The 15,460-nt window shown below is 39.5% G+C and overlaps 1 protein-coding gene across 2 annotated transcripts in view; it reads right to left on the reverse strand.

Annotated features, from left to right (window-relative positions):
• The window catches only part of LOC131539366 (integrin alpha-M-like), a 40,640-nt gene that overhangs the window by 13,086 nt on the left and 12,094 nt on the right, over window positions 1–15,460 (reverse strand). The window contains exons 6-10 of one of the 2 annotated variants that reach the window (XM_058773919.1): window positions 4,133–4,263; window positions 3,852–3,994; window positions 2,800–2,950; window positions 2,557–2,692; window positions 287–348 (exon numbers count right to left, since the gene is read on the reverse strand). In XM_058773919.1, the coding sequence (XP_058629902.1) occupies window positions 287–348; window positions 2,557–2,692; window positions 2,800–2,950; window positions 3,852–3,994; window positions 4,133–4,263 (623 nt within the window). Of the gene's footprint in view, window positions 1–286; window positions 355–2,556; window positions 2,693–2,799; window positions 2,951–3,851; window positions 3,995–4,132; window positions 4,264–15,460 lie in introns of both variants that reach the window. The other variant, XM_058773912.1, reaches the window with a different exon arrangement.

Consider the following 15,460-nt stretch of genomic DNA (forward strand, 5'->3'; position numbering starts at 1 on the left):
GACTTGGAATATAACACACAAATTGCTTAAACTACTTTTATGGAATGACATGAACTATACCTTAATAGAAATAATGATTTATTACTTTATATTAGGGCTGTATATTTAACACATTTTGAATGCTGTTTGATGCTTTACACAATAATGACTTTAAATTATCTTTTGGGAGTAATTTCTCAGACATGTGATTAATTTGCTATTAGTTAGATTAATTAATTGCCACATCATGTAATTAATTTTAAAAAGTTAATCGCTTAACAGCCCTACTTTGTGACATTTCTCTAACCTCCTGGTAGATGACACTGAATCCACTCTGCGATAACTCTCTCTGTCTGTCTCTGCCGAGCGCTGCGCCTTACACAAAGAAAATATATTGGTAACACTTTATTTTGATAGTCCACTTTAGACATTCTACTAACAGTAAGTAACTTTGCAACTACACGTCAACTAGCAGTCATTAGAGTATTAGTAGACCGTCTGATTTATATCTTCTAACACTTTATTTTGATGGGTCCACAACATACAACATACTGACTATGAGAAACTCTGCAAGTATATGTCAACTTACTCTACTAACCCTAAACCTACCCTACTGAGAGTTAGTAGACATGCAGTTACAAAGTGACTTATAGTTAGTAGAATGTTTAAAGTGTCAGCGATATATTTCCTAATATATGAATTTAATATATTAAATGACATAAGGTATATTAGAAATTATACAGAATAATATATCATGTAAATATATATATTATATATATATCTGTCACAAACCGCACCTCTGTGGCTCTCTCCGATCGCCACCGGAGGGCACCCTCACCAGAGTACTAATACCATTATGGACCACATTACCCACATGCCCCATGCCTTGGCCTGATTACCTACCCCAGGTGTTTGTCATTTCCATTCCCTATTTAAGCTGTGCTCTTCTCATCAACCATTGCGAAGTATTGTTAGTCCTGGCCACAATTTCTGAGCGTTTCTTCTGATTCTTTGATTCCCCGTGTATTGACCTAGGACTGTTTACTTTTCTCTGATTGCCTGCCTGTTGCCTTTGGACCTTTGAGCTTGCTTCTCCGTCTTTGATTCTCTGCTGCCTGCCCTGACCATAGCCTGGTATCTGTTACTGATTTTGGATTGTGTTTTGTGATTCTCTACGCTGTTGTTTTGACCCTGCCCATCTTGCACCATTAAAGTTTTATCGCAAATGGATCCAGACGTTTCTGGCCCTTCATCACAATATCGTGTAAATATATTACAATATATTGAATAATACATAAGGAATTGCCACTTTCATATATTGAAAAATATGTGACAATGTTTACTTATTATAAAGTGTATTACTGAATCTAAAATTACATATATGGTTATATATAGATAAAGATATGGTACTGCATGTGTACAAATATATTAAACTTAGAATTACTCGTGCAGTATATACACAGATATATGGAAATATATATATTTGTTATGATTACCAATGATTTCTGATTCAAATATAGCTAGTTACAATAGCATAAGCGCACCTACTCATACTAAACACTTAGTGAACAGACTATCACTGTGCTGAAAACTACACAACCATTACTTTTTAAATAAAGTAACATATGATCTTAATGGTGCTTGTCTAGTCGTCAGCCTGACCACAGGCTCTACTCTTCAGCACAATGCTGACCCCACAAACTTACACACACCAGAAACACTCTTACATTTCAAAATAATACAACATTAAACACTAACAGATCTCCCCCCATATTAATACTGAGCAAAAACACACAAAATAACACTTCATATTTACTCTCTTTTAACAGTCAGAAGCAAAGCATGCTGGGAACTAGAAAGCTGCTTTAACTCATTCTGTGAATGTGTGTGTATATATATATATGTGTGTGTGTGTGTGTGTGTGTGTGTGTGTGTGTGTGTACTGGTTTTTGTGGTTTATGGGGACAAAATGTATGACAGAGGTATTACAATTTGAAGGTGGTTTATGAGGACACTGTCTATGTCCCCGTAAATCAAAAGGCTTAAAAAACATACTAAATGGTGTTTTTTTTTAAATCTAAAAATGCCTGTAGTCTCCTGTAAGGGGTAGGTTTAGGTGTAGGGTTGGTGTAGGACAATAGCACATACAGTTTGTACAGTATAAAAACCATTACACCTATGGAGAGTCCCCGTAAACTACTAAAACAAACATGAGTGTGTGTGTGTGTGTGTGTGTACATACATTCACATTTATATGGGAACATCTTATGTGCAATACATACTCAATAAAGGATCAAACATTATGAATATTAGATTTATTTCATTTCTAAATATATTTGTATGTATCAGTATATAACCATATATTGCTATATATTGAAAAAAATATATAAGTACTAGTTATATATGGAAATGTATTATGTAATATATCACATTATATTTTACAGTATATTCCCACACATTTTTTTGTTCTGTCCTTTGACCTGGAAATGCAGAAGTAAAACTCTCACAATCATCAGTGGATTCTTCATTAGCTGCTTCAATTTGAAAACTTCCATTTTCCTCATGTTTGCATTTTACCTTCAATGTTGTAGATCTTTTTTTGCAGGTTGTCAAGAAGTCCTTCGAGTCCTCTGTAGTTTTGAATGTAGAAGGTGTTGTTGTGTTTTGGTTCTGATGCCAGCTGAACGAGTTTAGTTAAATCGAGGTTTCCCACCTGAACAACAGTGAAGTGTGTCATTTCTGTATGTCTAGCAACACCCAATCACCAAACTATCTGAACATACAATGTAAATGACATGCCAGAGCTTTAAGGAAACTCACCCCGATGATGTAACGGGGGGTATTCTGCTTATCACATCTGTTGAGGACATTATTATCATCATTATCACTGGGGTCTCCATCTGTGATGATCACCAGAGCTTTCGTAGCGTTGAGATCAGCTCCAGACGACACGTTGTTCAGCAGATTATTTCTGATGATATAATAGATCAGATATTATGACATATGAACAGCTTTCAGTCTCAATGTCAATGTGCTTCTGTAGTTTCTAGACCAATGTGTTTTTAACTTCTATTTTATAGAAAAATACACAGTTCTTCTAACCAACTTTCTTCTTGGCTCAGAAGTTCATTTCAAATTCAAAATGCACTAAAACTACCAAAATGTTTGATTAAAGTCTCAAATCAACTCATTCCTCCATAACACTAGCAAAGGCTTTAAACCAACAAACACACTTTATCACTCATGAAACACTGATCTACAAAACACTAACAACAGGTGGCATTATACAGCGTTTGCCTTCGGTACATTTCTTTAAAGAACAAGAATGACACTCTCTCCCATTTATAATTCACTGCAGTATATACTCCATGTTTACATTACAGTGCAACATTATTCCTTAGTTTTCACCTTTTGTATACAGTAGATAATGAAATTGAAAGACTAACGTTTGTGAAGATGTTCAGCTATATCAAATTGCTTTGATAGTTTTTATTTTCATTCTAAATTTATTTCAGTATGGTATTACTGTAGAAGTGTAGCAAATATTTGTCTTATTCACATTCATTTTGAGTTTTGTAAAAATTGATGTAATTTGAAAGATGTAGTCACTGAATGCGTTTTGTGCCAAAGCAATGATTCACCGTTCAGCTCACACAGACTGCTGTTGTGTTTCACTGTGTGAAGGGAGTAAACCATGTGACCTAAGTATTGAGAAATGTGTCCTAACGAAAAACTGTAACAGTCCCACAAAAAAAAAGAGCAAAACTACAGCGTGAACCATATCTAATTTTCATCCATGTTCACTTCTAGTCTTTTTTCTCTTAAAGTGTAAATTCAGTGATCATTCATGATCATGTGAAGGTTTCACTCACAGAACGTAGTTGATTGCTTTGTGTGTGTTTGTGAGAGATTGCATGTGTTTCTCTTTCATGAGTTTCTGTTCAGCGAAGCCGTTCTGATAATCGTTGAAGTCAAACACAGTTCGTACATTTTTTGAAAACTGGACAGCAGCAAACTGACAAACAGAAAGATGACAAACAACAACATTATCATCATTAGACATCATGTCCACACCTCAATACACACTACAGTATTTATCTTATGAACTATTACATGTTGATGTTTCCAAATTCATAGCTGATGGATTGTTTACCTTTATGGATGAGTTTGAAAGTTTTTTCATAACATCTTTAATGAAGTATTTGTTCAATTCAAACTCAGGTGTTCTCATACTGCTGGATCCATCGAAGAGAAACACCAGATTGACTTCTCTCTTGGTGCATTCTGCAGAAACATCACAGCACACACAAACTCTGCAGTTATTATAGCAATATATAACATAACACAAGTATATAACATAATATCATGTCTTCCATCTTTAATTGAGTTGTCAAAATATACTTAAAAAACAACTTAAACAAAGCAATACATGGTTTACAGCAGGGGTCGGCAAGTAAGTTTGGCATCGTGCCAAAAAAAAAAAAAAAAAAACATTTCGGCCCAGAACATAGTCAAAGGATAATTTGAGAAATGAACTGATAAAAAATGCACCTAGAATAGCCTGTGACAGACTGGTACAGTGTCTTTTGTAACTGGCAGTGAGCTGTTACTCTGTGTTAAATCCAGTAGGAGGACAGTCATTAACAAAAAGTCACATTTGTGTGGCAGTGTCCGGCAGAGCGGAGTGGAGCAGCAACAATTCCCCTCCAAGCATTTAATATTCACTCTGCTCCGGGTTCAGCATTTCCCGCTCTGCTCCTCACTCACTGATATCAGAAACACTGATATCGAAGTCTTGAATGCATTACAAAACCTCTTTCTATTAATTCTATTTGTAATCGGGAATTATCTGACCTTAATTTATCTGTCGACTGGGAGAAAGTGTGGTCTAACCTCAGCTTAACATCTAAAAACTTGGCTCATCGTCTTATTCACTTCAAAGTCATTCATAGAGCGTACATAACTCCTTACAAAAGATTCTAAATGAAACTACTACCAAATTTGAACTGCCATATATGTAATACTGCATCATCAGGTACTTTTCTTCATATGTTTTGGGAGTGTCCTATCGTCATTAATCTATGGACACATGTAAACCTGGTTTTATTCTCCTTACTACAAATCGATTGCTTTGCTAACCCAAGTCTGTCTTCTTAATGATGATTCTGGTCTCTGTATAAGCTTAATACAAAAGAGAATGTTGTTTGCTGGTTTTACGGCTGCGAAGAAGACAGTAATACAGAACTGGTTTACACCGCACGTGTGTGCAAAAACATATTGGATCCACAGCCTCCTGAAAATAGTGACTTGTGAATGTACAACAGCGCGAATTAATGGAGTTTTTCCTTGGAGTTTAAAGGGTTTTTCCTTTAACATACTTGATTATATAAATGCTTCATTGTTTTGATTATTATATTATATTATATTAGCCCTATATTATAAACCCAATAAATAATTGACCTTGTTTTTAATGGAGTCACTTATGCTCATCAAAGCTGTATGTATTTGACCAAAATACAGAAAAAATAAAAAATAAAATATATATATATATTGTCACGATCCACATAGGAGCCAGAAACGAGGAGGCGAGGAACTTCAAACAACACAGTCTTTAATGATGAACAGACGTAGGAACACAGGAATGACATATACTGACGTTTACTGACAATACGATGACAATATACTGACAACTAAGACCGGACACAGAGGCAGGGAAACATGGGGCTTATGAAGGCTGGGGAAACTAGATAATTACTAACTCAGGGCTGGGAACTAATTAACTAATGAAGACTTAACAAGGACAGGCGGATCCGGGGACTCGGGAGGTCTGCCTCCGAGACCTCAGCCCCAGCCCCCGCCCCCGCCTCGGCCTCTATGGCAGGAGCCCTACTACCCCCCTCCCCCACCCAATTTTCTTGGGGAAAAGTAGGTAGTTTTGGGCTGGCGTTCAGGGGGAGAGGGCACTTGTGGGCGCTCTGGAAGTGCGGAGATAGGGAGATGACTTCGTGGCGCAGGCACTGGGGGGCGCTCTGGAAGCGCGGACTCTTGGGGGCACTCTGGAAGCACGGAGAAAGGAAGGCGCCTTCATGGTGCAGGCACAGGGAGTGCTCTGGGCGGGCTCTTGGAAGCACTTTTGTGGCGCAGGCACGGGGGGGGGGGGGCGCTCTGGAAGCACGGTGCTGGACAGGACCAGCGGAGACGTAGGAGGGCTGGACGGGACCAGCGGAGACACAGGAGGGCTGGACGGGACCAGCGGAGACGCAGGAGGCACTGGCGGGCACTTGCGAGGAGCAGGCACTGGCGGGCACTTGAGATTCTCCAGCGGGCTTGCCATACTCTCTGACAGCGGGCTTGCCATACTCTCTGACAGCGGGCTTGCGCGGGCCGCAGATGGCGGTTGGAATTTCCCCGCAAACGGCGGGCTTGGGTGAGTCACGAACAGCGGCCGGGGTTTTCCCGCAAACAGTGGGCTTGGGAGAGCCGCCCATGGCTGTTGTGTCTTCGCCGCGAACGGTGGTGGGCTTGGCAGCCGAACCAGCCTGAAGTCTGCCCAGCGGGCTGGGACCAATCGCAGATGGCGGCGGCCTGGAGTTAGCGGCGGCAGGCTGGTGCGGGCGACGATTTCCATCTTTTCAGTGTTGGTCTGGTCTTCTGTCACGAAGAGCCAGAAACGAGGAGGCGAGGAACTTCAAACAACACAGTCTTTAATGATGAACAGACGTAGGAACACAGGAATGACATATACTGACGTTTACTGACAATACGATGACAATATACTGACAACTAAGACCGGACACAGAGGCAGGGAAACATGGGGCTTATGAAGGCTGGGGAAACTAGATAATTACTAACTCAGGGCTGGGAACTAATTAACTAATGAAGACTTAACAAGGACAGGCGGATCCGGGGACTCGGGAGGTCTGCCTCCGAGACCTCAGCCCCAGCCCCCGGCCCCGCCTCGGCCTCTATGGCAGGAGCCCTACTACCCCCCACCCCCACCCAATTTTCTTGGGGAAAAGTAGGTAGTTTTGGGCTGGCGTTCAGGGGGAGAGGGCACTTGTGGGCGCTCTGGAAGTGCGGAGATAGGGAGATGACTTCGTGGCGCAGGCACTGGGGGGCGCTCTGGAAGCGCGGACTCTTGGGGGCACTCTGGAAGCACGGAGAAAGGAAGGCGCCTTCATGGTGCAGGCACAGGGGAGTGCTCTGGAAGCGCGGGCTCTTGGAAGCACTTTTGTGGCGCAGGCACGGGGCGCTCTGGAAGCACGGTGCTGGACAGGACCAGCGGAGACGTAGGAGGGCTGGACGGGACCAGCGGAGACACAGGAGGGCTGGACGGGACCAGCGGAGACGCAGGAGGCACTGGCGGGCACTTGCGAGGAGCAGGCACTGGCGGGCACTTGAGATTCTCCAGCGGGCTTGCCATACTCTCTGACAGCAGGCTTGCCATACTCTCTGACAGCGGGCTTGCGCGGGCCGCAGATGGCGGTTGGAATTTCCCCGCAAACGGCGGGCTTGGGTGAGTCACGAACAGCGGCCGGGGTTTTCCCGCAAACAGTGGGCTTGGGAGAGCCGCCCATGGCTGTTGTGTCTTCGCCGCGAACGGTGGTGGGCTTGGCAGCCGAACCAGCCTGAAGTCTGCCCAGCGGGCTGGGACCAGTCGCAGATGGCGGCGGCCTGGAGTTAGCGGCGGCAGGCTGGTGCGGGCGACGATTTCCATCTTTTCAGTGTTGGTCTGGTCTTCTGTCACGAAAGAGCCAGAAACGAGGAGGCGAGGAACTTCAAACAACACAGTCTTTAATGATGAACACACGTAGGAACACAGCAATGACATATACTTACATATACTGTACTTACATTTACTGACATTACAATGTAATGGTTTTATCCTTCATTTATACATTTTAGCTTTAGGGAATCAAATCGTAGAAATTCGGTTTTGATCTGATTAATTGATATTAATCAAAATTGTATCATTTATACCTTATTAACGACTCGACCAGCGAGTATTAATACAGTATATTTTAGCAATTCGGCTTATTGTTGATAATAATACAGAATTGATTGGGAAATCTTTGAGCACAGGTAACACGATCTATGGCAAATAATTTAAGATTTGAAAATCAAGGCACCAGACTATTCATTAAAAATGAATCGAGAGTTTATTTACTATTCTAAGGTACAATACACAACAAAACACATACACACACATACATACGTTATGGCAAGATAAAAGCAGTTTGAAGAAAGTTAAGCTATTCTCTTTTCCTGAGAATAAAGACGCCCTTGGGACGTCACAAACAGAAGACTCGGTTATCGTTATCTTTTAACGATTCATTCAATTCAAACTCAGCGAATTCAAGATTTGTTTGTTTTACTTGCTTTGAGTTGAGTTGAAGGAAATTCTTCTTGAGGTTGGTTGTTGCTGGAGGGAAGCCCCGGACTTTCTCGCTGACGCTGATGTAAGTTTGAAGTTCTTACGCAGCAGCTTTGCAAGTTACTTTGGTCAGACGTGGACAGAGTGTTGAAGTCTTCTTAGATGATCAGCCAGATGTTTCACAGCGCGATCAGGGGGGCAACGCCCAGACTTTCAGCCAAGTTTCCTTGCGGTTTCACCAGTTGTTCAACCCAGTGGTTTCAACCCCACACTTTGCAAAGTTGGGTGTCTGTTTTATCGGACAGAACTAAGTCCATCCTATTCACTGTCTGACCCAATCACATTGTCTCTGTAGACAGCACGACTTCTTTTTCGTGCATACATTATCTGCTAATAAATATGTCACCTGGAGGAAATATCCTAGCAGATTTCTATAAAGTGTTATAATCATACCTTATGATGCTAAAAGTCAACATTCATCCTTTCCACCGTATTGGAATCAAAACAATGTTTAATTCAATACCACACATGGGGTATTTGTTATATTGAATACCTATAATTTTACCTACTAAACGGGTTAAGTCAAAGATTAAAAATATCTTAAGTTGTAATAACTACAGCAAGATAAACGAAACATAAAATACCACATTCGTATATATATATATATTGTCTCTTAAGTATATTGCTTTAGTAGCAGCAGTCTTTTCTTAGTTGTCCTTTTTAGATCCTCTGTGTGACTAGAGTTTCTTTGTTGTCCGAGCAAAAGAGGCAGCATCCTCTTGGAATGCAGGGAAGAAAAGGGGTTTGTTATGAGGTCACCAGGATGTCTGTGCTGTAGGTTTGTTGAGGTCTGGTTAACATATATCTGTCTTTCCTTGTTGATACCATCATTGAATTACGGTCAAAAGCAGTCAGGGGATTCAGGGAGGGTCTGTGCTGGAGCATGTCCAGATTCCCCGTGCTTTGTACTGTCTGTTTATTCGACTTTATTTATGGTAAACTGGTCAGGAATAACATTGAAGATTGGTTCTTCAAGGGATGGCCAGATGTTCTCCTCCCAGCTTCATGAGATGATAAGGAGAACAGACAGGAAGCTTAGTCAGATACTTTGGGCGTTGGGTTGGTCATTTGTAACTTTTACGAGCTGATGATGGAAGATCAGTTCCAGTGGAATGTTCTTAAGTTAAACTCGTGTGTGCGTTCTTTTCGACCAGGTTCTACAACAATGACAATATACTGACAACTAAGACCAGACACAGAGGCAGGGGCAGGGAAACATGGGGCTTATGAAGGCTAGGGAAACTAGATAATTACTAACACAGGGCTGGGGACTAATTAACTAATGAAGACTTAACGAGGACAGGAACAGGAACTCCAAATTAGGGCACAAGAGGAGGGGGAAACAAGACACTGAGACAAAGTCTGACATATATATTGTGAACTCTGAGGCTATTGCAATTTCTAATATTGGTTTTCTATTTTAATATATTTTAAAATATAGTATATTCCTGTAAAGTAAAGCTGAATTTTCAGCATCATTACTCCAGTCCTCACTGTCACATGATCCTTCAGAAATCATTCTAATATGCTGATTTATTATCAGTGTTGAAACTGTTGTGCTGCTTAATGTTTTTGGAAACTTTTTTCTTTGATTCTTTGATTAGGCTAAAATATAAATATTTTCAATCAATATAAGTCTTTACTATTACTTTTCTAACACATCCTTGCTGAATAAAAGTATTAATTAAAAAATAATAATAAAACAAAAGAGAGACAATTTACTGACTCCAAACTTTGGAATAGTAGTGTATATTGTAACACAACATTTCTATTTTTAATAAACACAGTTCTTTTTAACTTTTTATTTCTCAAAGAATCCTGAAAAATATCACAGGTCCCCAAAAAAAAGCAGCACAACTTTTTCCAACATTGATTATAAATTAGCATATTAGAATGATTTCTGAAGGATCTTGTGACACTGAAAATTCAGCTTTTCTTCACATGAATAAGTTATATTTCAAAGTATATTAACCCCTTAACTGTCACCCACAGTTTTGAACAGAGACATTATAGTGCACTATCCAAACTTAATTTTTATAATTCATGAATGAAAATATTTTGTAACATGATTTTAATGTACCATTTACATGGTAATGCAATGTCTGATTTTAAAATGGGTTTCAAAGGATGAATTTTGAAATTTTAAGTTTTCTACTGATAAATAATTTCTTATGATTTCTAATTCGTGATAGAGAAAAAGGCAACTAAGAAGACTTTCTGTGACAAAGGTCAGAATTCATGTCATGATGTAGATTTTTTTCAGGTGCACTCTTGTCATAAACAGAGGTGTCAAATCCAGGGTCAGAAAGTAAAGTCCTGCCATGTGTTTATTCCACCCATGAACTCAGCAGCTGATTTCACCAGAGGAGGAACCAACTCATTCCTTTCAAGTCACAAGCAAGTTTCGAGTCAAATCCCAAGACCTCAACGAGTTGAGGTAATTAAGAGATAATTGAGAGACTAATTAAATGATGATTGTGCATTAGTGATGAACACCTGCTGTTACTGTGAATCACAGAGGATCAGATGTTGATGTTTTATTGGTTAAAATGATGCCACCATCATGTAGATCAGTGTTTGCTTTAGTTGGGCTCTTGACCCTTGACTCCTGTGTTAGATCTCTCTGTAGCAATTCATGTGCTGTTGTAAAGCGGAGAGATCAGTGCTGTGCAGTGAGCAACTGTTAGTTGTAAGCACCTGATGAGGTAATAGTCAGGTGCTTACCTGTTTGCATCCAATATACTGTGTGTATATATATATATATATATACATACAACATTTTCATTTTTAATTTATGTTCTGCTTTTGAATAAACAACTCTGTGAAACCACAGTACGCAATGAATTTACTGCTGTAGTAGTTATAGAGAAAGAATTTTAAATCTAATGCATTTAAATATTTAAACTCCAGTCCTACTCAGACACACACAGACATCAAGAACCAGCGTATGAATCTCAACAATGGTGACAATCAACAAAATGCTTCATGCTGCAATGTATGCTGGGTAACACCACAGTATGAATAATTATTGTCACCACTGTTGAGGATCGTATGATAAGTGTTCATGTCTAAAAGCCTGAGCAATATAATTCTTAATTTTTTCCAATATTTAATATTACGATGCAATTTGTTTAATAGTAAATTCCTGCAGTTTTGTAACAGCTGAACGTCAGTAAATAAACCAAAGACAGACACCTTCATGATGTTCATTCAAGTGACATAAAAGCCAAAAGTGTAAGCTCATCTGCTTCCTCAAGCTTTTAATTCAACAATGTGCAAATGTTTGTTGTGAAGCAATATTGCAATTGCTTAAAAGCAATCCATTCTCAGTTACTAAAAGGGTCAAGAGCCCAACTAAAGCAAACACTGATCTCCATGATGGTGGCATCATTTTAACCAATAAAACATCAACATCTGATCCTCTGTAATTCTCAATAACAGCAGGTGTTCATCACTAATGCACAATCAACATTTAATTAGTCTCTCAATTATCTCTTAATTACCTCAACTCGTTGAGGTCTTGGGATTTGACTCGAAACTTGCTTGTGACTTGAAAGGAATGAGTTGGTTCCTCCTCTGGTGAAATCAGCTGCTGAGTTCATGGGTGGAATAAACACATGGCAGGACTTTTACTTTCTGACCCTGGATTTGACACCTCTGGTCATAAATTAATCTATTACTTTTCCTACATAATTTTTAACAGAAAAAGTGGTAAAATACCTATTTAGGAGTCTTAGACCTTTCCAACGATATATAGTTTGTCATGATTAGATTAGGATTTAATTGTAAAATAGTGAAGTAAAGGTAGGCGTCCCACAGGGTGGACGGTGACAGTTAAGAGGTTAAAATAGGAAACTTTTATTTTAAATTGCAATATTATTTCACAATATAATTTTTGTATTATCAAAAAATACAACCTTGACGAGCCTAAGCAACTTCTTTCAAAAATGTACTGATCCCAAACTTTTGAACGGCATGTAGTTTGGCAAGCCGTCGCCTGGCGTCTGTGTTATCTCTTTTGAGTATATTTCTCTTGTTTGTCTGCACGTCTGCGCAAAAAGTTACTACAGTGCTTGCTTATGATCGCTTGTTTCTTCTTAATCTACGATGGACCGTAGAAACTGTTTCTGATTCAAATCGCGGAGGGTACAAGATTCCTGATCCCCCGTTCCTGTCTATGTTGCCATCTGAAATACGTCGCTTACCGGACTGTGAATATCATCAGAGGAAGAAACGCTATAGAAGACGGGGAACACGCGGTGGTGTGTTGGTACGCTTGAGGAGGTACCTCCGCGCGTCGTCGCTTGGAGGCCTGAGTCATACGGACTCTTGGAGTCTGGTTTCTAGCTGTGACCATGGCTGGATCTCGTATTCGTCGTCCCTTAAGCGCGGTGCTGTGTCTGTTTATCCGGAGCAACTAGGATCGGTGCTCTTGTCAAGGAGTACTTCTCTAAGACTACGGGTCTGTAGACGAGGAGTAAATCCCCGCAACCTTCGTTCATTGGATTATTCCCCGTCGTTGGAGCATCAACAACATAATTCTACAACATATCAATCCACTCATCAGGAAATGGTCTCCACTGAAGTGAGGATGGCGCTGCCAAACGTAAGATCAATTTCAAACAAGACATTTGCAATTAATGAACAAATTGTATCTAATGAGTTGGACTTCCTATTTATGACTGAGACGTGGCTAAAGGCTGGTGAACTTGGTCCACTCTCTGAAGTTTGTCCCAAAGATTATAACTTTTTTAACACGACAAGGTCAGTCGTCATGGTGGGGGCTTAGCCACTATCTTTAGAAATAATTTAAAATGCCGTCTACTCCCCTCAGAATCGTTTTCTAGCTTTAAAGTTCAGTTATTTAAGATGGACGGCTGTAATCCACTATTATGTATACTTGTTTATAGACCCCCCAAGTACAATAAGGATTTTATAAGTGAGTTCTCAGATTTCCTATCCTCTGTAGTGCCCAGTGCAGATATTAAAATATTACAAATTATTGACACCTTCAATCTCATACAATCTGTTGTTGGTCCTACTCATAACCAAGGGCACACACTTGATTTAAATTTATCTTATGACCTTTTAGTTAGTGATGTAGCTATTAAAGAATTATTTCTATCTGATCATAAGTCTATTACATTTAACACAGCTGTCCCTAGTCCTGTACTACACCGTGCCTCGGCATACCGGTGTACTCGCTTTTTTAACTCATCCACATCTAAAAAATTTTTAGATGCTTATATTACTTCCCCTATAACTTATGAATTAGAGTCTAACTGTCTTGGAGGTAATCCTGACGAGCTGGTTAATAAGTTTAATGGACTATGTTCAAATATACTCGATGTTGTTGCCCCTTTTAAATTGAAAAAAAAATAAAGTCGTGTTCATCCCTGGTTTAATGATGAAACTAGGGTGATTAGACAGAAATGGAGAAAAGCGGAAAGGAAGTGGAAGAGGGATAAATTACAAATATCATATGATTGCGTCAAAGAGTGTATGATTCACTATCAAAAAACTGTTAAGATTGCAAAGGCAAATTATTTTTCTGATCTCATTGCTAAAAATGCTCATAGTCCAAAATTATTATTTAATACCATTAATAGTGTGTTAAATCCGATGTCTAATTTATATCCAGATCCGTCTCCTATGGCCTGTGAAAATTTTCTTAAGTTTTTTACTGAAAAGATCGATGATATAAGATCATGTATTATTCCCTCCTCTCTGGACCTTCCTCAGTCCACATCAATTTCTACATATTTATCTGAATTTACTTCAGTGTCTCATGGATACTTGGTGCAAATTATTCATAAAATGAAGCCCACCTTTTGTTCTTTGGATGTCGTCCCTCCTTGTCTCTTATTAGAGATACTTGACGCTATTAGTCCTAGTTTACTCTCAATAATTAATAACAGTTTAATCAGTGGAAAAGTCCCATCTTATTTTAAGCATGCCGTTGTGCAGCCGCTACTCAAAAAAACAAATCTTGATCCAACAGTTTTTAAGAATTACCGTCCCATCTTTAAATTACCGTTTTTATCAAAAGTTTTGGAGAAGGTTGTGTTTAATCAGCTTTCCTCTTTCCTACAGGAAAATGGTAATTTTGATAAATATCAGTCTGGTTTTAGACCTCAACACAGTACAGAATCTGCATTGCTAAAAGTATTAAATTACTTGCTGTTGATCGTCGATTCTGGCAATTGTGCGGTTTTAATTTTGCTGGATCTTAGCACGGAATTCGACACTCTCGATCATGGCATTCTTTTAAATCACTTACAGCAAATCGGGATTCGAGGTTGTGTTTTAAGTTGGTTTGTATCCTATTTAAAGGATCGAACCTTCTCGGTAGAGACTGGCAAATATTCTTCATCTTGTGCACCGGTTTTGTATGGGGCTCCACAGGGCTCAATTTTGGGTCCTGTTCTATTTTCTTTGTACATGCTCCCTTTGTATGTTATATTTAGGAAGCACAATGTCTCATACCATTGTTACGCAGATGATACTCAGTGTTATGTTCCCTTGAACCCAAAGGATGTCTCCAGTCTACAGTGTTTATTTGATTGTTTGAGAGATGTTAAACAGTGGATGTCTGCCAACTTCTGAGGTCCTACTCTTTGGCTCCCCTGCTTCTACAGAGGTTGTGGCCAGTACAACGGGGCATCTATCTGGTAATCTTCATTCACATTTTAGAAACTTAGGCGTTACTTTTGACTCTGCTTTGACTTTTGATAAACAGATCAATGCTGTGGTTAGAAGTTGTTTTTATCAGCTAAAGAATATCACAAAGATGAAGTCATTCTTAACATTAAGAGACATGGAGTCTGTAATACATGCTTTTATCTCATCCAGATTAGATTATTGTAATGGATTGTACTTGGGTGTTTCACAGTCCCTACGGTCACGTCTTCAACTTGTTCAAAATGCTGCCGCTAGACTGTTAACTGGAACAAGGAAGAGGGAACATATTTCACCAGTGCTGATCTCTCTTCACTGGCTCCCAGTTAAATATTGTATCCATTTTAAAACATTGCTGTTTGTATATAA

This window comes from Onychostoma macrolepis, chromosome 01 (assembly GCF_012432095.1).
Source record: "Onychostoma macrolepis isolate SWU-2019 chromosome 01, ASM1243209v1, whole genome shotgun sequence".
Classification (NCBI taxonomy): domain Eukaryota; kingdom Metazoa; phylum Chordata; class Actinopteri; order Cypriniformes; family Cyprinidae; genus Onychostoma; species Onychostoma macrolepis.